Genomic DNA, 19,967 nt, shown 5'->3' on the forward strand with positions numbered 1-19,967 from the left:
CCTTAAACTACATGTTAATGAAGAATAAACATAATTTAACCTGAAATAAAAGCAGGTTGTATTACTGTGGGTAACTTTACTAACATTAGAATTTCAAATATTATCTAATTGTTTTATATTTATATAAAATCTCATATGGTACCTTTAATAAGGTGATCATAACAATACAAAACCACTGCCAGAAACTGTACCACTGATGCTGATAATCCCTATATTCAGGCCTTCAAGCCAATTTCCTTGATTTATCTGATAAATCTTTACTTATTTGAGATAGATATAAAATCATTACTCTTTTATATATATATATATATATATATATTTTCATGCTCATTAAAGCACAAACTACAGACAGGAGAAGGGATGTTTCAGGTCAAAGGAAAGAAGCTTTTATGTGTGCAGGTATACTGCTGAAATTATCAAGAAAACACCATACACAATATTCTAGTCTCTCCCCATATCATTTGCCTGTATGTCCTTTTGTAAGAAACTGTGACTAGACCTGAATTTACCTAATCCTGAGGTATCTTCTTATGCTTGTTTTGTAGCATATTTGTATAGCTATTGGTACTTTCAACCCATTTTCAGTCTTCAGGTAAAGTTTAGTTTAGTCATGAGACAAAGCTGCTGCCTAACCCAAGGCAAGCTGTGTATTTAAGTGGTTTTCTATTTTTAAGAAAATTATGAGTTTTTAGAGAGTTTCCAAAATTATGTATCTGAATTTTATATGTCATTGATAACTCAGCAAAGTGCCATTATTTTTGACATTGCAAGGCTTTTTTCCCCTGAAATTAAGAATTTTGTGGGAAGCTGTAGACTTGTTCTCCAATGAGCACTTGTTACTACTCTTGCTGTCCTTTAGTAAAGCGTTTCCTGATGTTAGGCAAGAGCTGTGAATTTGTTTCATCTGTAGGTGGCAGCAATGGTGCCTTTGGAGAACGAAATACAGGTTCTCTGCTCATTATTTCCTGCACAAGCCCATCTGTTTGAAAAATCTGTTGTTCCTCTTATAACACAGAAGTTAATAGGCATGTAGTGAAAGTCCTGCTATTATGCTCTGATGTGGTACAAGAAAAGATGAATGTGTAACCTCAAGTTCCTTTGGTTCTCTGACTGTTTTGCATTGTTAAATTTTTGAGGGGAAAAAGGCTCTGAAGCAGGTAGGCTACCAGTAAAAAAAAAACAAAAACCAAAACCAGATCATTTTCCTAAGTAATAAATTAATAAACCTGAAATTAGATTGTTGGTTATATACAATGATTAATTTTGTAACAGCTATGAGATACATGAGACACAGACTGGTGTTTCTGAAAATCCCACAAGATTTGAATTTTTGGCTCTCAAGAAATCTTTCAGTACTGGCACTTGGCTTTTTTTTTCACATTTTAAGTATTAATATTCAGGATAAATGCCTCTCCACTGTGGCCTGATAGAACTAAGCACAAGCATGTAATTCTACAAAAATTAATCAGAATCAATTGATAGAAAATGTCTTGAGAGACTTATCTTCATAGTCATTGGCATATGAATATCTCGTTAAGAGGATTTTCTACTTGCAGAATTTTTCTTTCTGTTTCATTGTATTTTTATTCTTTATATCTGGTACAGAGATAAGTAAAAAGACCTTAAACCAAAAATAAGTGAAGCAGATTTTGCAGAGAGAAAGGCCATGGGATGCAGGATTCTTATATGGGGGGGGGGGGGCAACATTGTATAGAAAATGTATAAATCTACAGTCAGATCAGCAGGTTTGTGGGAGGGAGATGATTAGGGGTGATGATGAAGGGCCTGGGATATTTCTTTAATAAGGAAAGGCTGAAAGACCTGGTACTGCCAGTCTGTAGAAGAGAAGGCTTGTCACTGCCTATGAATACTTCATTCATCCTTCCTACCACATTTGGAATCATATAAAAGGATATGGACTGAATACCATAGGAGATTTGTCACAACTGAGAATTGTGCTTGCTTTGATGCCAAGTCAAACCAGAGAGCAAATGAATCATCCAGCCAGTAATTTATCTTGTGGGTTGTTTGGTTTACACTCCAAGAATCAGGTACACAAACCTTTCCCCTCCCTCTGTGCCATAGAGTTTTTGTAATTTTAAAAAATTGTAACAAAGGTCATAGCAGTGAGTTTGTGACTTGGCTGATTTAATGGTCTTTTAAGCACTGCAAGGACTGCTTAGGACTAGGATGTTTCTAAAGTGTAAGAGAGAAGCAGGAAGGCACACAGAAAAAGACAAGGCTTGATATCACATTTATTATGAAGACACTGAGAATTGTACCTCCTGTCCTGAGCTAGAAAAACTACTGAGGGTGGGCATCATCCTGTGCAGTGCAGTCACAGAGAATCACACCTGTGCCTTGTACCCTGCAGCTGTTTTAAACAGGCATAAAAATTTCATGTTGAGTACCAGTAGCTCAGCTGGAGCAGACTCTTGCTAACACCTGTAGTTTTACCAGAGGAAAACAATTTTAATCACCTGTCTTTGGCCACATGCAGACTCTTCATGCAACATTACACAGAAAGGATTTTTTTAAAGTGCATTTTACTACAGTTTTTAATTATAGCCAACAAGATTGTTCTTTTTGCATACATCTTTGGGATATATACATGAATATATATGAATGACTATATATAAGCAAACATATGCATATAATCACACATGTTTCCAGAAATATTTCTTGGCTTTTGCTCAACAAGTCTAATGAACTAAAGTCTAAATTTTAAAATGAATACACAGACACAGAAACATAGAGGCAAAGTGATTATTATTTTTTTTACTTTGATGAAGTAAATAGTTAAATGATTTTATTGAATAGAAATTTATAATCTGTTAAACTTAGTGTTTATTATTAGCAGGGACTTCTATACCAAATTTTTAGAATACAATTTTTATAATACAATCATACGAAGGACAGTTCTTTACAGATAGCAAATCATTAACTGTGTCACATGGTTTCCATATGATTTGACTTTGTGTTATATCAGTAAGTCCTTTAATTTCCTTGGATTGCTAGTCCTGTAAAGGTATGGATGGAAATTGATGAATACTGAAACCTACAGTTTTGGAAGTGAAAAAAACCTCTATCCATGGCCAGTATTAAGGTAACTGCATTTTAAAATAGAATTTAAAATATATAGTGAAAACTGAAGCCTTGCTAATCAAATTTTATCGTTTCTGCTTTATTACAAAAGGATTCTGTATCACAAAATGATTCAGTGTGTTAGTTTTTAGAGCGGGCTTATATTTATGTTGACTGACAATTTACTTTTTCTGCTCCTGTCACGTTGAATCTCATATGTTTAATAAGATTGGGGACAATTTAATTCTGATTGATACAAGACACTCTCTCCTGTAGCACTTAATTGAACCCCACCTGGTACTGAGACTGTGCTGCTTTTTGGAGTGCTATCATGCATAAAATGTAGGGCATTAAAGGCTGGGATCTTCGACAGTGATTTCATGTGCACCTGTGAGCAGGTGTTGGTGCTTGGATTTGGAATTAAGACAACGGACATTTGTGATTACAGATTTGTGAGTCTCAGGTAGAATTTGTTTAGGTTGCCATGAGCAAAATAGAAATCTTCTGTCTTTTCAGCTGTTCCAAGGCTTTTTCAGGACTAGAATCCTTATTCAAAATAATTGTGAGACAGTGAGGAAGCTGACATGCTCGATAATGTGTGGCTCTTCATTTGTCTCAGTTAACCTGATGGCTTCAAATAGCACCAAGATGTCCAGACAGGTCTGCAGACTGCTGACATGACAGCAGTTTGGACAGTAGGCCTGTCAGGAGTAGAAATCCCCTGGCTCACATCTACTCTTCATGCTGTTAGTTCAGAGGAGTCTGCCTGTAAAATTTCCTTTCTCATATTCCTCTGTGAAGTGCTCACACACAGAAAGGATAGGGAGGCTGTAAAGAAGGAGGAATCCTGTTACCTTTTTATTAATTTCAGTGCAAGGTTGGAGGTTACTCATTGTCACTTGAATATCTGGTAGAGTATTAGTCATTAAATGTGAACCTTGGTATCTTGCCTAATTTGGCCATAAATTGTCTTCCAAAGAACTTGCTGCTTGAATCCAGGTATTGATTAAACTGTTACTGTTGTGCTTCCTGTAACAATCAGATAGTCAACTTGCTTGTTTTGTTTTGTTTGATGTTTGTTTTTGTTTTTAATCTGTTCTAAAAACCATATATACAGTTTGACAAAGGCGGTACTCAAGTTGCAGAATGACATGTTGTTATATAGAGTAAATACTGTTTCCTTTGGAATTTTCTTGAATAAACCCTAGTATTAAACTCTTAAGTTGGTTCATACACAAATTTTCAGACATAAAATATTCAGAGTCACAAAACAATTGGGATTGGAAGGGACCTCTGAAGATCTTCTAATCCAAACCCTCTGCTGAAGCAGGTTCACCTGTAACTGCTTGCACAGGATTGCATCCAGGCAGGTTTTGAATATCTCCAGAGAAAGAGACTCCACAGTGATTGGGCAACTTGTTCCAGTGCTCTGTCACCCCCATAGTTAAGTTTTTTCTCATATTCAGATGGAACTCCCTGTGTTTAAGTTTGTACCCATTGCCCATTGTCCCATTGCTGGGCATCACTGAAAAGAGTCTGGTCCCATCTTCTTGACACCTGGCCTTAAGGTATTTGTGTTCATTGGTAAGATCCCCTCTCAGCAGTCTCTTCTCCAGTTTGAACAGACCCAGCTCCCTCAGCCTGTCCTCATGAGAGAGATGTTCCAGTCTCCTAAACATCTTTGTAACTCTCTGCCAGACCCTCTCCAGTAGTTCCTTGTCTTTATTGAACTGGGGTCTCAGAAGTGGACACAGTACCTCAGATGCAGCCTCACCAGGGCAGAGTAGAGGGGGAGAATAACCACTTTTGACCTGCTGGCCACACTGTTCACAGTGCACCTCACTTGCACCCCCATAGTGCACTCCACCCCATTTGCCTCCTTGGCCACACAGAGACATTGCTGGCTCATGGTTAACTTGTCTTTTTGTGTTTGTAAACACAGAGTTCAATTTATGCTGGACTTTGTACTGAAGTCCACTTCCCAGAATCTAACTGTGAATTGGATGTAATTGCATTAGTGATTTTCAAGAGATTAGTGGTATTTTATTGGAGAGAATAGGAAAGAACAGCGAAAGGATTCCAACTATCCCAGCTGCAAGATCACCTGATCTTTCTGACCTCTTCTGAGCCAGGACATGAAACCTAAGTAGGTTAGAAATAGCTAAGGCCTAGATCCAAAAAAATAATACATACGCTCAGCACCTTTTCAGGCTGTTTATGCTTGTCTTCATTAGGAAATTAGGAAATTAACTTCTCATTTTTGGGTTTATACCTAGTGAAGATGAGCCCAGTCAACCCAAGTCAAGAACAGTCATTACCTTTGTTTTTGGGTTATTAACCAGTTTCATTCCTCTGTGGCAGTGTGCCTGAATTCACAAAATCGAAAGGGACGTGCCTCCGCATGCCCTTTCCCTGCTCCAAGTTCCCTGGTGCAGCTGTTCCTCATGTATTGTCTGCAGCTGTTTGGCACTGGCACCAGCCCAGCCTTGGCATGTCCTACATCCCATCCTTTGCACTTTCTGCCAGCAGCTTTTTACTAAGATATGTAAATGAAGTAAAGCGACTTCATATTTTTAACTTTATAGTGTTGCAGAGGTGAATGAGAAAAAGAATGTACTGCCTTTTAACTTTCCTGTTTCACCTGCCAAATACCACAGATCTACAGAGAAAAGACATATAAGGACTATGCAAGAGGTCACAAGAATCCTTGCAGTGTTGGGCGTTATAAAATGTATTTCTGACTGCAAGATAATTACATTTGCATGAGCTATGTAGTTAAAATCATCCGTGTGTAGCTACACACAGCTTAGTAGACATTTCTCATAGAGTTATAGACTGGTCTTGCTCTGACTCCTTACAAACTTCTTTAACAGGAGAGCTGCAATCCCATTTAGCACTTTCCTACTGTATGTGGAAAACTAAGAAGGAATGATAAAAACACTGGACATATGCACACAAATGTAGTAATGCAGTTGGAAACTGCCAAATGATGTTTATTCTGATGCCCTGGTGTGTGCTCAAGACAAAGGTTTTCTCAACATTTTGCGCTGTGCACAGTAAAGGAGAAGAGTTCATAAATTAAGAAAGTTCTGGGAAGGAATCAATCTTTTTTCCATAAGCTGCTTTTTTCTTACTGTTTCTAAGGAACTAGCTTTTCTAGTGTTTTCTTGCTTGTTTCTTAGTGTTTTGCCACTCTTAGGAATGATCTCAAGAGCTGCTTGAGTGGGGAGTCGCTGTTTGGGAGAGTCAGTGACCTCAGCAGCTCCTTTGGGCTGATTGTTCACCAGTATCTCAGAACATTCTACATTTTGTACTTGCCTGTTCAAATTGCTGTAGGATATTTTAAAAGATGAAGATATTGTTGCTGCTAATCTTCCTTTTTTCTTCTTCTTCTTTCTAGGAATCAGTAATGAAGAATGACCCCATCAATTAAAAAGACAATTTATGTTTATCTTTTCCAGAATAGATGTGTATTTTAGGAGTTAATTTAATATTTAAATCAAGAGCATGTGAAAAAGCAAGTCTCTTTGCCATAATAAAAATGGATAACCCAACATGACCAGGTAGTATTGTCAGGAAAAAGACTCCATTGCAGGAAAGCATTTAGATTCCTTTACATTTAGTGAGGAGAGAACGACAGTTGCAGTTTCACACATGACGAAATTTACCAAGCAGAATTTATTTTTTTTAGTTAGTGGAATGATAATTTATGTAGTTGATATTGGAGTTGACTTCTGGGTAGCTAGTAGATATTTCTGTCAAGGACAATATTCTTGGAGTATATTGATACTGTGTTTTAGAGGTCTTTCATCAACAATAACTCAGGTATTCAGTTATGAGTGGTTTAAAAACGACTGGGAAGGTACTGATACTGGGAAGCTGAAATTGGTTTTTGTAGTTCATCTCTTTCATTGTGGAATTTTTATAAGGTAAGAACATTTAAACATTTATTTTTAAATGAGAAATCATGGTGCTTTAGGACAATTCTTAAGAAGTGCTTAGTATGACTTCAGGGACAAGACCAATTCTAGCCTTAACAATTACTGCTCCTTGAAAGCAAATGAATTTTTGTCTGGTTATGCCAGTGATAAATTTTGTCAGGTTTTGATGGACATGTAGTTTGTCTTTTATATGCCTTGTAAATAATGATTTTTATCATTACAACCCTACTTTGTTTGATTAATCAGCCATTTGAGGAGGCATACCTAATAAAAATTATTGTTTTGAAATGCACTGCTGTCATAACTGATAAATACAAGTTTTTAAGGTGATGTTATGCACACTAAGCATTTGGGATAGCTGAAGAAGTAATGTTTGAACCTGAGTGTCTAACCATATTAGAAAACCCACCAAGATTCAGAAGAGAAATGAGTAGCTGAATAGTTAGTAAGAATACTTGCAGCAGTCTTCCCACAGGGACTGACTAATGATGATAGGAAACTTTGTTTGCTTAGTGAATTACCTTAATTCTAAAGCAATCCACAAAACTCTTGGATTTACCTGAACTCATACCCTTTCCAATGAATATCTCTTACCATGAATTTCTATAATTTTGAATCTTCTTTCCCAGAATTAACTCCATATTCTCTGACTGACGTATTATCTAGTAAGCATTATTTTGTCCTTCGCTTTGACAGTGTTGTCAGCTTGGTCACTTATTTTTTATTGCACAAATGATATTTTCTCCAGTGCTGCTACTTATGCTTGGAAAATTTCCAAGATGTTATGTATAAGTTACAAAGTTCTTTCAGCCACTCCTCACAATTCAACAGTGTGGTAATGCATACTGTGAAGTATAAGCTGGTAACAACAAGCTGGCATCTGTGCTTGTACCTTGGTGATTAACTATTAGATACTTTTATTATACCTATTTTCCTTGGGTGTGTCAAGGTACAACTTCTTCCTGCCCTCCTTCTTAGTAATCTGATTTATGCAGTTAATTTAGACAATGAGTCTCTCAGGTTTATCTGTGCAGTAAATGCATTAAAATAGATTCTGTCAAGTCAGGTCACACTTGTTAAGGTGAGATTGTCCAGAAGGTCATTTGGGGTAGAAACCTGTATTCTTCATTCAAAGAGAAAAATGAGGCCCTAACCAGTAAATAAAATTTAGTCAGTGAACTCTGGATGCTTGAAGTTATAAAATGTGAATAAACCTTATCAAATTATCTTTTTTTATTTTTTCCTTTCTTTCCTTCACTCTTTCATCTCCCTTTACACCTCCTGCTCCATTATTGAGCTTAGACCCCTAGAATGGTTTGGTTTGGAAGGGCCTTAAAAATTCGCTCGTTCCAACCCTCCTGCCATGGGCAGAGATTCCTTCCACTTGACCAGGTTGATCAAAGCCCCATCCAAACTGGCCTTGAACACTTCCAGGGATGGGGCATCTGCAGCTTTTCTGGGCAACCTGTGCATCACCACCCTAACAGGAAAGAGTTTCATCCTGATATCTTGTCTGAGCCTGCTGTCTTTCAGTTTGTAGCCATTCCCTCTTGTCATATCACTCCATGCTCTTGTACGAAGTCCCTCTTCAGCTTTCTTCTAGAAACTTCTGGAACTGCTGACTTATAAATTAGTGCCCTTTGGGTACTGGAGGTTTGTGCAGTGCACAGAACAATGGGAATCAGCTTGGTTTTGCTAACACACTGACAGTGCTAGTTAATAAATATGAAGATCATATTGCAATATATATGTATATACATATATGCAATATATAAAATTAGAGGAAAACAAAATTAAAAATATTTGTTATCTAAGAAGGCTTTAGTTTCTTTTATTGGAAAGAGTGCATACCTTCAATTATATTTCATATGAAATGGTATGCTCTGCAGGGACACAAAATTAAGTTTAAACTGTACCCATTAACTATGCTGACTAAAATTATATTCAGCCTGACTCATCTAAATGGCTCAAACAGATGTTTGTAGAATTGACAACAGTCTTGACATAAGAGACAACATTAAGACAATAGCACAATCAGGGAATGTGGGGAAATGGGACATTTCCTTAGGGCACCATATGGATTCTGGAGCTGTCTGATGTGTAGCAGTGTGCTTCATCGGCCAAGGACACATCTATGGGAGACTAAATATTAGCTATTCATAACCTCTGCTGTCAGAATAGAAGGTCACATAGGCAGCAGCCACTGTGATACTCACAGCTGCTGTTGTGCCTCTTGATGCTTAAAGGTAGCCCAGAATGCCCTGCAACTTTGATAGAAGCAGACATAGAAGATTTTTTTGCATATTTATAAAAATTAATTCTAGGTCTGTGAGGCATCAGAGTGTGAGTCCTTTGATGTACCCGGGGTTATTTCATTATATATTTCTAAAAGGCAGTGAGAGGAATTCAGAGCCATCATAGGTGGTGGGCTGCAGAGTGGAGCCTGTTCTGAAGCAGTACCAGCTTGCAGGAGTCAGCACACCCGCGGGAGATGCACTCTGGAAAAGGAAGTCATGTGCTTAGTGGCAGAGCTCTGGGAGGAGGTGAACAGATTGAGGAGTATTAAGGATAGAGAGACACATACACTGACTGCTGGGATCACACTCTGCCTTTCCTGAGTCCCTCACAGGCAGGCAGGATGCATGGATGGATAATTCCCTGTCCACTCATCGCTTGGCTGGGCACAGTGACTTAAGGCTGGAGGGCAATGGCAACAAGTTCCTGCCAGTGCAGCAGGTGTGTCTCCCCTGTGACTCCCCCACCTTCACAGATACCATGCAATAACAGGTATGAGGCTCTGCAAGTGGAACTGAACAATATTGAGGATGTTGGGTAATCTGGCTTGCAGATGTCACTGAGCTTAGGTTACCCTACATCCCGTGTCAAACTCTTACTGCTCTCTACAAATGAAAGCAGGTTGTCATCAGGTGGGGGTCAGTCTCTTCTCTCAAGTAACAAGTGACAGCATGAGAGGAAATGACCTCAACTTACACTGGGAAAGTTTGGATTGGATATTAGGAAAACTTTCTTCACTACATTGGAACAGGTGCCCAAGGAAGTGGGTGAGTCTCCATCTCTGGAGATATTTAAAAGATATGTAGATGTGGCACTTAGGATATGGTTTAATGGTGGTAGTGGATAGTGCTAGAGCAGTGGCTGTTCTCAATGATATTAAAGATCTTTTCCAAACTAAATGATTCTGTGATTCTATGTATTTGATCATATTTTCTTAATATAAATTTACTGACCTAAGTATTGACTTAGTTGGATCAATTTCATGGATTTAATCCAAATATTTTGATATTTAGAAGGTGAAATTTAACATGCAGCAGAGAGTACTTTTCCTTTGATAAGGATTTGTACAATGCTGAAAGCTGTGACTGCATGATCAGAATTTTGACATGACAATCATTATTGCAAGGCCACTTACACCCTGCCAATATGAATTTCTAAATGGCACACAAATATTTGTTGGTGTAGTTTGAGGAGATGGGATGTGTAGTATAATACTGGGATTGTGTTGCAAAGTCAGTGGACATCTGAGGGGAAGCATGTGGTATGGAAACATTGGCAAGGCAGCTTGCTTGTCTCATGTGAATGCTGTGAAGCAACAAAACAAAATAGCTGGCACCTCTGTGAATTCCAAGCCAGAGACAAAGCCTTCCTAATTTTACGGGATCAAACTTCATCACTTGTGAAATGATGATGAATATCTAGGAATTTCTCAAGAACAGAGAGACAGTGGAGCTGTGTTTCCATGAGTGTTTATAACAAGGAGGAGTCCTGTCATCTGTATTCTCTGTAAAGTAACACTACAAAGGCAGAAACCCTTTTTCTTTCCTGCTGTCAAAGTGAATGATATTTAGAAACACTGGTAATTGTTTACCATTCACATATGACAATTCTAGTTGTAAAGACATTGTAATTTTTTTCTCTGTTGGCTTCCAAGTAGCTTATGTACCTTGAAATAATGAAAAACATATTCCTTTTAATGAATTTATGGAGAAAAAGCAAATGGTAAACCTCCATTTATCTGTATTATTGGCACAAACATTTCACATTCCAGTTGAGATGTACCTCTCCATAAAAGACATAACTAATCCAATACTTTTCATTAATGTTTTTTTTTACAGTTGTAGTATCTTTTTGAAAGACTTTTTACAGTTTATGAATATTGAAGCACAGAACTTCTATAGCAATAGATATATTATAGGAAATTAGGTTAAAGTATAGCTATAATAGTTTCAGAGCAGGCACAGGGTTTAACTGAGCTGTGGGCATGATAAAGGAGAAAATTTAAACCTGACCTATCCTTTAGTATGGACTGAGCTTTGCCCTAGGCTAGGAACATAGTTCAACACTGGGTCTAAAAGTTGACAATGAGCCCCTCCTTAGAGGTCATATTACATTCCAAAGGTACAGATGAGAATGAGATTGTAAATACAAAATACTCTTAAAACATGAAAATTTGTCACAGTGAACTTACAGTAAGTGACATAAGCACGTGGAGCTCAGAGAATGCCACCCTGCTTAATTCTGTGGAGTCACCATCCCTGCATGTGTTTAAGAAAAGGCTGAATGTGGCACTCAGTGCCATGCTCTAGTTGGGGTGTTAGGGCGTGGATTGGACTTGATGATCTTGAAGGTCTCTTCCAACTTAGTCATTCTGTGAATTCTATGAATTAATACATAATCAAAAACCAGTAGAAGTATTTGGACTTTACTAGAAAAAAATAATGTATTCTATCAAGTGTTCAAAGTCAGAAGTGGACTAGCCAAAACCTAGCTACAACTAGTGACAAATATATAGCATAACATCTTATAACAATATAAACCTAATATACAATGCTCAGAAGGAATGAGCTTTGAAAACTGACAAGTGATTTCAGGTATGCATTCAGCTACAGGTATATATGTAAAATATTCCTTTTAGGACATTTCTTGCATATCACCTCCCATCTTGGCTGTGAGCTCTGCAGCTTGAAATTTGTGCAGCTGGTTTCCACTCTTTGCTGCTTGGCAAACACGGGCTCTGGTGAATGAGTCCATGGACAATGAGCAGATCATCTACCCTAATTTTTTTTTCTTGAAAACATTTCAAACTTTCCAGATTTTTACATCTCGGATGCAAGAACCAGATGTTTTTGAATACTAATTGTTTCATAAGCAGAAAAAACTTTAGATGCCTTGCCAAACAGTTCAGTTCTTTGCTTATGAGTGATTATTCACGGAAAAATAAGATAAATACACAAAACCATAAAAATAAAAATGAGTTTCCTTTGGGAAGAAATAATAGATCTAGAGCCAGCTCATGTACAGAGTGGCAGGGATGCTGTCTGTGAAACTCTGCAAGGAGAAAAGCAAAGGCTCATCTGCTGACGCTCTTGAGTAGTAACAATGCTGCTCCACACTTACTCCTGTTGTTGTTTCCATGTTGCAATTCTCGCTTGTATGGCCAGCATGCCTTAACATACCAGGGAATAAGTCATGAATCCTCCAGCATGCCCTTAACCCAGAAGCTCACAGCCCTGGCTGTCTTGCTTGTAGCTGTGGGAGAGACCTCTACACTGCCTTCCCTGTGGTCAAAGGCTTTGGTCTTCAAAGGTGGTAAAGGTGTAAAACTTTAAACCTCTGGAGCCAGGGGTCCTTCCCAGCTCCCTTAGTAAGGAGAAGAGTACTGTGCTGCAGTGTTACACTGGGAATAGATGTTCCTGTGAGATCTGGCTGTCTAATGATCTGCTGCCCTCTGTTCTCTACATACGGTAAATGCAACCGTGCAGGTTCCATCAGGTCCGTGCTCTGTGTGATCCTGTGCATGGTCAGGGAATTAGAAGGCTGCACTTTAGCATGAATCCTGAAATTATCTCAGGTGCTGTCTTAGGGAATGTAAGTAGGAGGCAAATTAAGGCATAGCACCTTGCCTTTTTCAGCCTGTAAATTAGAAGTATTGTACAACTGTCTAAGATAAACAAGAGTTGGCGTGTGGTGTTCTGCTCAATTTCTCAAGAAAATAGATCCAAATGAATGATGCAACTGTCATAATTTATTTACTAAATTTGTTTTTCTTTTGATGAGGGAAGGCTGTAGTAGTCTTTGCAAGGCTAGAAAAATTGGCTGAATAACAGTGAGTTTTCTTTAAAATGGACTACTTATGTTGCCCTTGCCTGCAACCTATTTTATAGTCAAAATAGGTTCATTGGAAAAGAATGTTAGAAGCTCAAAACATCTGGGAGCTAAGTAGACAGAAATAGGCTTGGAAGGGATGTCTGAAGGCTGCTATGATAAAAATCCTGTTTATGGACAAACATGTGGATTTATATATGTATAAAGCCAATAACTTAATATAAGTGAAATTCTAACAGTTGATTCCAAGAATCATTATTAGTCTAGATCTGTTTATTACACAAAAAGAGAGAATATTTCTATGCATATGCATGCAAAAATCTTCAGTACCACCACCACTACTACTACTACTACTACTAATGTTAAAATTGTTACACACATGTTTTTTCATTCCTATCCCTTTTTTCAAGCCATCCCTTATCATCCTATGCATGTGCTTTTCTACACTGTGTCCTATCTCTCCACATCTCAGGACCTTTGCTATCACAGCAGGACTAGATTTCTCTATACTACATCATCATGTAATAAATATCTCATTTGATACATATTTGTATCAAATACATACCATCATATCATATCATATCATATCATATCATATCATATCATATCATATCATATCATATCATATCATATCATATCTGCCTGTTCCTGTTACCTACATATATATATACTCATAACTGACTAATTCCATGTGTCTTTGCATTTACTGCTCTTTAAAAGGAAGTGTTAATTTAGACTTAATTAAAAATAAACAGAACTGTTCTAAAAGTCATTCAGGTGCACTCATTTGCCAAGGCAAATGGCTTCTTCATCTAAAACAACTCAGATTCTTAAGAGAATCTTTCAACTCAGGAATCTATGTGTCTTGAAAAGTATTTTCTGAAATAAGTCTTGCCGATTATTTAAAAAGTAGCAATGTCATAGTTTTTTTAAAGTCTGCTTTATGTTTGAAGTTCATCAGGAATTATACTTGGGGTTTATGGATCTATATTCTACTTACATAGATGTGGCTGTTCACAGCTGGATATTCATTAATACCCTGGAAAGGATATAAGGAAAGTGAATGAGTATCTCAAAGAGGGACTGAGGAAAGATACTAAGTGAATTTTCAGAAATGTAGTAATTTAAAGAAATAAGAACCTAACAAAATAAAGCGTGTAATCTTTATTCAGATAAGTTTCATTCTGTTTTAATAGTTTTCTTACTGCATGGTATTGCTGGGCTTAAATGATTCTCTGATATCCCTGATACCAGACAGATATCAGACAAAATTTTACCTGAGTAGAGCATGGAAAAAGTTGCAAGGCTGTATAATTTTATTGACTTTGTCTTCTAAATGTTGTCTAATGGCTGTCTAATCAAGTGTCCTTTTCAAAATAGGTATTGGTTTGCTTTGAAATATGGTTTTCAAGCTGCATTTAAACAAACAAGTTACAGAGGTGCATCAGAAGCAGACCCTTCCAACTTCATTCAAAAACAAGCTGTTGATGCAGTGACTGATATTAACATGCTCAGGGTGTTCAAGACCTTTCTTGAGACCACACCACAACTTTTTCTACAGATTTACATCCTCTTGGGACATGGAAAAACTAATTTCTATCAATGTAAGTCTGTCTTTTTGTTTCTGTTGCAAGTTGAGTATCTTACATAAAAATATAACTCATGACTACATAACATTTTAAACATACCTTGGAAAACATTTTCCACCGTATTATGACTCTGTATTTAATTAGAATTTCTGTCTAGTAGATGGTCCATTGTGCTAAATTGATGAGAAGATTGCACTGTAAAAATGAAAAGTCATATATGAATACTGTACATCATAAATATAAAAAGTCATAATATCTAATGGAAACATAATGATGCATCAATTGAAAATAAGCTCTTAAGTGCAATTAGCATGTAATTTGCAGACCAGTTTGTTATGTGGGGTTTTGCTTACAGATTCTTTCAAAACTGCTATTGGCATTTGGAAATCAGTAACACAATTAAAGCAGCCCCTTGAGCTGTCACTATCACCCATGTTACAGGTGAGGGACAGTGTCAAAACTAAATCTGAGGTTATGTCAGTATTGTAGAATGCAACATGGTGAAGAGATACTGGTTCAACTCTCAGAAGCAAGGCATGAGCTGTACCATTTCCAGCTCTAAAACTAGCAGAATTATTGGCAGGACATTGAATTATTCCGGGCTGGAATTTATCTAATCAAATGGGGATACAGCATTGATGTTTAGTGTTCCTTCAGAGTCCATGGAGTCAAAATTTACTCATGGAAAAGGATCAGTAAAGTCTCATCTTGGATATGACCACGTGAAGGATCAAGTCTTAGTTATAGATTTCTACATTTTACACACAGCAGATTCACATATACTATTTGCTAAAACTTAAGTTTTTATGGTCTATTTGCAATATTTTGGGAATTTCTTAAATCACCTGTGTATGGAAATGGCAAATATGACATGCAACTTAGGCAAGGCCATTAAGGACCAGGGGCTGGGCAGGATAACATAAGTGTACCAAACAGCATCAGATTCCTAGATTTAAGTAACTAAAATATGCCTCAAAATTAGCATGAATTGCTTTGGAGCAGAGAGTAAGTATAGAACTGGGATAAAGAGTGATAGGAAAGCATGACATTTTCTAAAGTTTCATTTAGAAATCACAGTGTAAAATACACATCTTTTTCTCTGATTTAACATTTTTTCCTTGTGTTTTGTCTAGATGCTGCCATTATTATGTCATTTTGTGGTATCTCCTTATCAATGGTTGATTATCAGATATCACTACGAAAATCTCTGCCTGACAAAGATGAATTTCATGTGCTTTCCAAGTTCACGTATCTCTCCTATAAATTGCTTACCATCACTTCTTGGATGCTCAGTATTTCATTGATCACTCTACTAAGTGTCAGAATTTCTGTAATTCTACTGATATTTCTTTGGATTTGTGGCTTCATTTGGACTTTGAAACAGCACACAACATTTTGCAAGTCTAAGAGGATGGAATATCTGTACAGAACTGTAGTTGGAATCATTCTAATTTTTTCATTTTTTAACATAAAGGGGAGAAGAACAAAAGTTTGCATTTCTATTTATTATGCTACTCACACTGTAGTGACTGTAAGTATTTTGTTTGTATATATGTTCTGGAAACCTTCCATTATCAAAGAAATATGTTTTACAATTGTAAGCATCTTAACTATTTTGAGCCTGGTGTTAGGTATTATTTTTCTTGTTGTGTATTACAGCCATTTTCATCCCACGACTTATTGCACACGTCAGGCATGTTCAGATGAAGTTGATGAAGTGGCATGGCAAAAAGACAGAATGGAAACTGGTAGATTTCAGAATTTCTTAATGCAATGAACAATTCAGGGTTCTGTTTCTTTTTTTGTTGTGTTTAGGTTATTTTTGTAGCCTTAGAAGCAAATTCTTGCTGGACAGTGTGTTTCTCTGTCATTGTTACTTATGTTATCATCACTGAGGAGTACATAGTGGACCAGAGTTTTTTGCTTTGAATAACTATTTGTTTTCCATGATACAAAGACTTTGTAACATAAAAGTTACTTTTGGCAAATAAATTGTTGAATCTGTTCATCCAACACAATTCACAGTTTTTCACAGTTTTTTTTTTTAGCAATGCAAATGTAACATAGGAAAAGCTGAGAGTTAATTAAATGAAATTTAGCCTTAAGCCCCCATTCTATGAACTTATGTTGATTCTATCAAAAACAAGGCTTGTTTGGGTTTTTATTGTTTATTTTTTTTCTTGCTGGAAGGGAAGAAGAGTGCTTTTAAAATAACTGAGGGCAGTGATCAGTTTTCTGCTTCTCCCCATTACTGTAAGGGCTGCAGTCCTTCATGCTAACACACTGTACTGCCTTCTCCCTGAACATCCTCTCCAGAAGAATAGCTTTAATTTATGGCTCAATCACTGTCTTGCCACAAGGAAATTTGGGGAGATATTTTCAAACATTTTATCATCTAGGTGTTTTAATGACTTCTTTGTTGTTTTTGTTCTGTTAATCTTTCACACATGTATTTAGAGGTGATGCCAGCTTGTTCTGGGTTAAACTACCAGCTTGAGCAATTTATGAATGGCAACAGGGGTCATGTATACAAATAAGAACTATCTTCCATGAAGTTTTCTTCTCCTTTGGGCTCTAAGATGTAACACTTTAAATGCTGATTTCCAGTGAAATATGAGGCTATGCAGGGCAGGCAGTGGTGCAGTGTCTTCTGCCTTTATCACTGGAGAAAAGAGGAGCAACTGTTCTAATTTGCACTCACAGGGGCTAGCAAAAGATAAAACTAGCTTGCTCGTCAAGAATTTTTGGCAGAAGGCAGAGTGAAACTAGACATTTTAGTTCTGTGTTCAAATGCTAAATCAACAACAATGAAATAAGGTTGATAGCCACAGTTTCTTCAGAAATAAAATCTTGGGGAGTATTTTGGAGCTGCTGTGTTTTAAATCTGTATTATGAAACCTGGGGCTCTTTCTCTCCCCTCCTTTCTCCTTCCATTAAGTCACATTTGCAGTTAGACTGTCCACAGGCAAAGGTAGGGAACTAGGTTTGAGAAAGGAGGCTAGAAATAAGAAAACCTGATAAACTTTGCCAGGAACCAAATCTGTTAATATTATTTATTGACAACAAACTTCTGTGAAACTCTGGGGGAAGTGCTGAAGCTTAGGTTGATAATTAGGGTGCTTAAGAGCCATGCCTTGTATTTTTTATGTCAAGTTCATGAACTGCAGACTGCTTTTTTCTTGTTACTTTTCCAGCCTCACCAGAGCTCAGGGGAAGTTTCTAAACAGATTTCTTTCCTGTTCCATGTCCACACTTCTCTTTACCAGGCCAACCACAAACATCTCCTTGATTCTATACATGGGAATTAATTTCTACATGTGTAGTTTGGACTGAATGGTCTGCCTTTCTGAGGCTACACATGAGAAATTGGTTTAGTGAGGAAGAGTTTACTTCTAAAATCCTTCATTCCTGATTAGGGGCAACAAAATGTGGTCCAGAAGTTAAGACAGAAAAGCACAATCCATGAGACAAAGTGATACTTTTACTAAAATTGGTATAAAAAACAGTACTTCACCTCTTTTACTCTGGAAGAGAGATATCCAGATTTGTTAGCCCTGGAACATCTTCTTAGGTGAGAAACCCAAGGCTTTCATGCACCGTAATGTCCTAAGTTCTGTCTTCTTTTTTGCAGAATATTTATTACTGGCAGCAAAGTGCAAGCCTGCTTTTAGGCTGAATGTACTCTTATTTTGCTATGCAAAAAATGGAATCCTAAATAGTGAACACAATCCCTATATTGCTTCCCACACTTTTACTGTTTGTCAATCTACAATCCTGAGAAGGGACTAGGATAAGGGATGGGGAAATTGGAGAATATTATCTCTATCTTGCAGAAAATGACAAAATGTTGTCTAGCTATTTTTCAGAAGATGACATCAGACTTTATACATGATCTGAGAAGTAGATCTCCGGGGAAATTTGAAGTCCTAGTGGGCAATTCAGCCCTGGGGCCTCCAAGTTCTCTTCCTACTGCCAGAAATCTGGAGCCTGAGTTGCTCCTAAGGAAAATTAGTTTCTGGTGTAACAAAATAATTTGTCTTGGTGTTTTTTTTTCTCCTTTCAATGAACTGACAAATTCCAAAGAGAAGTCTTTCATTGCCATCTTTCTGGCCAATTCCTAACACTCTTTTTCTCTCAGGGGAGAAAAGCTGAACATTGTGCTGCCTTCTGTTCTCCTTATGTCTCCTCACTCCCTCTTTTGTACCCCTAAGAAGAATATTACACTGAAGTTGAGTTGATGAGAAAAACATCTAGGTAGTTATTTATGTCACTCTAATTTAAATGCACACCTAACCAAATTACTTCCATTTCAATCCTTATTTTATGCTTTTAAGTCCTAGTGGATAGAAATTTAGCTATACCCTAAACCTGGAACTGGTAATTTGAGAAATAATTTAGATTATTTTCATAAATCTTAAGGATCTTCAGTGTCCTTCCACCAATATGTCTCCATTTTGCTTTCATTAGTCAAGGGGGCCTCAAGAGATGGGAATTCCTGGTGGCTTGCTCCCAGTAAATTTTTATCTACAGGGGAATATTATGAGAATAAAAACTTTTAACTTTGACCTTGAGCTCAAGATTTTCACTTGATTCCCTTCATTTTCACAGTTATGAAAGTGGCTTCTCATTCATCTGGTTGTTCTAACTCAGAATTACTGTAGGAGGGAGGATAAGGAAGCACATGAATTAACTCCAGACACATTTCATATCACCAGTGACCACTTCAGACAAAACAAACAAAGCTCCACTTCACCTGGGTGTAAAGTTCAAACAATAGACTTCATATATATCCTTTCTGCTTCCCAACTACCCTTAAAATTCAGCTGCCACTCAGTTCATGCATTGTGCTTGACCTTGTCATTTTAATCTAACAGCAAATTGAAAACAAATGGTTTTTTTTTTCCTTTTTTTCCTTGTGTTAAGTATGCCTATTACATCTTACAAAAAGTATTTTAATAAGTTAAATAAAATTAATAAACAATTTCTTCCTGTTTTGACTACTGTCAGACCTGGGTAAGAAGAACAACATCCAACAGAATTGTTTTAATTATCCTACTAATATTCAACGTGCCATTTGATGGCATGGGTGAGCTCACCTGATGTACCACAGATAGCACTGATTTATGAAGCCATAATTGGGTTTCCAATAAACATTTGTCAAAATAATGTATTCATTCAAACCAAAGCCTTCTTTATTTATTCATATAAAAGAGCACTTAACTTTCAACAA

The 19,967-nt window shown here is 37.0% G+C and overlaps 1 protein-coding gene across 2 annotated transcripts; it reads left to right on the plus strand.

Annotated features, from left to right (window-relative positions):
- Positions 1-3,043: 3,043 nt before the first annotated feature.
- XKR9 (XK related 9) lies at positions 3,044-17,771 on the plus strand. Of its 2 annotated transcripts, none has more exons than XM_079299513.1 (3): positions 3,044-3,106; positions 14,529-14,752; positions 15,871-17,771. In XM_079299513.1, exons 1-3 carry the CDS (start codon positions 3,045-3,047, stop codon positions 16,512-16,514), a joined length of 930 nt encoding a protein of 309 aa, XP_079155639.1. In that variant the 5' UTR covers position 3,044; the 3' UTR covers positions 16,515-17,771. The 2 variants fall into 2 exon arrangements, with proteins under 2 accessions (XP_079155639.1, XP_079155638.1); XM_079299512.1 differs by lacking the exon at positions 3,044-3,106 and adding an exon at positions 6,633-7,013.
- Positions 17,772-19,967: the final 2,196 nt, after the last annotated feature.

Source organism: Erithacus rubecula, assembly GCF_903797595.1.
Source record: "Erithacus rubecula genome assembly, chromosome: 3".
Lineage (NCBI taxonomy): Eukaryota > Metazoa > Chordata > Aves > Passeriformes > Muscicapidae > Erithacus > Erithacus rubecula.

What these genes read in the sequence shown, in the direction of transcription:
- XKR9 (XM_079299512.1), top strand. Translation starts at nt 6,739, where the DNA reads ATGACGAAATTTACCAAGCAGAATTTATTTTTTTTAGTTAGTGGAATG. An exon ending in CATTGTGGAATTTTTATAAG is followed by an intron (nt 7,014 to 14,528) that starts GTAAGAACATTT and finishes TTTTCAAAATAG; the next exon opens with GTATTGGTTTGCTTTGAAAT. An exon ending in AAAAACTAATTTCTATCAAT is followed by an intron (nt 14,753 to 15,870) that starts GTAAGTCTGTCT and finishes TGTTTTGTCTAG; the next exon opens with ATGCTGCCATTATTATGTCA.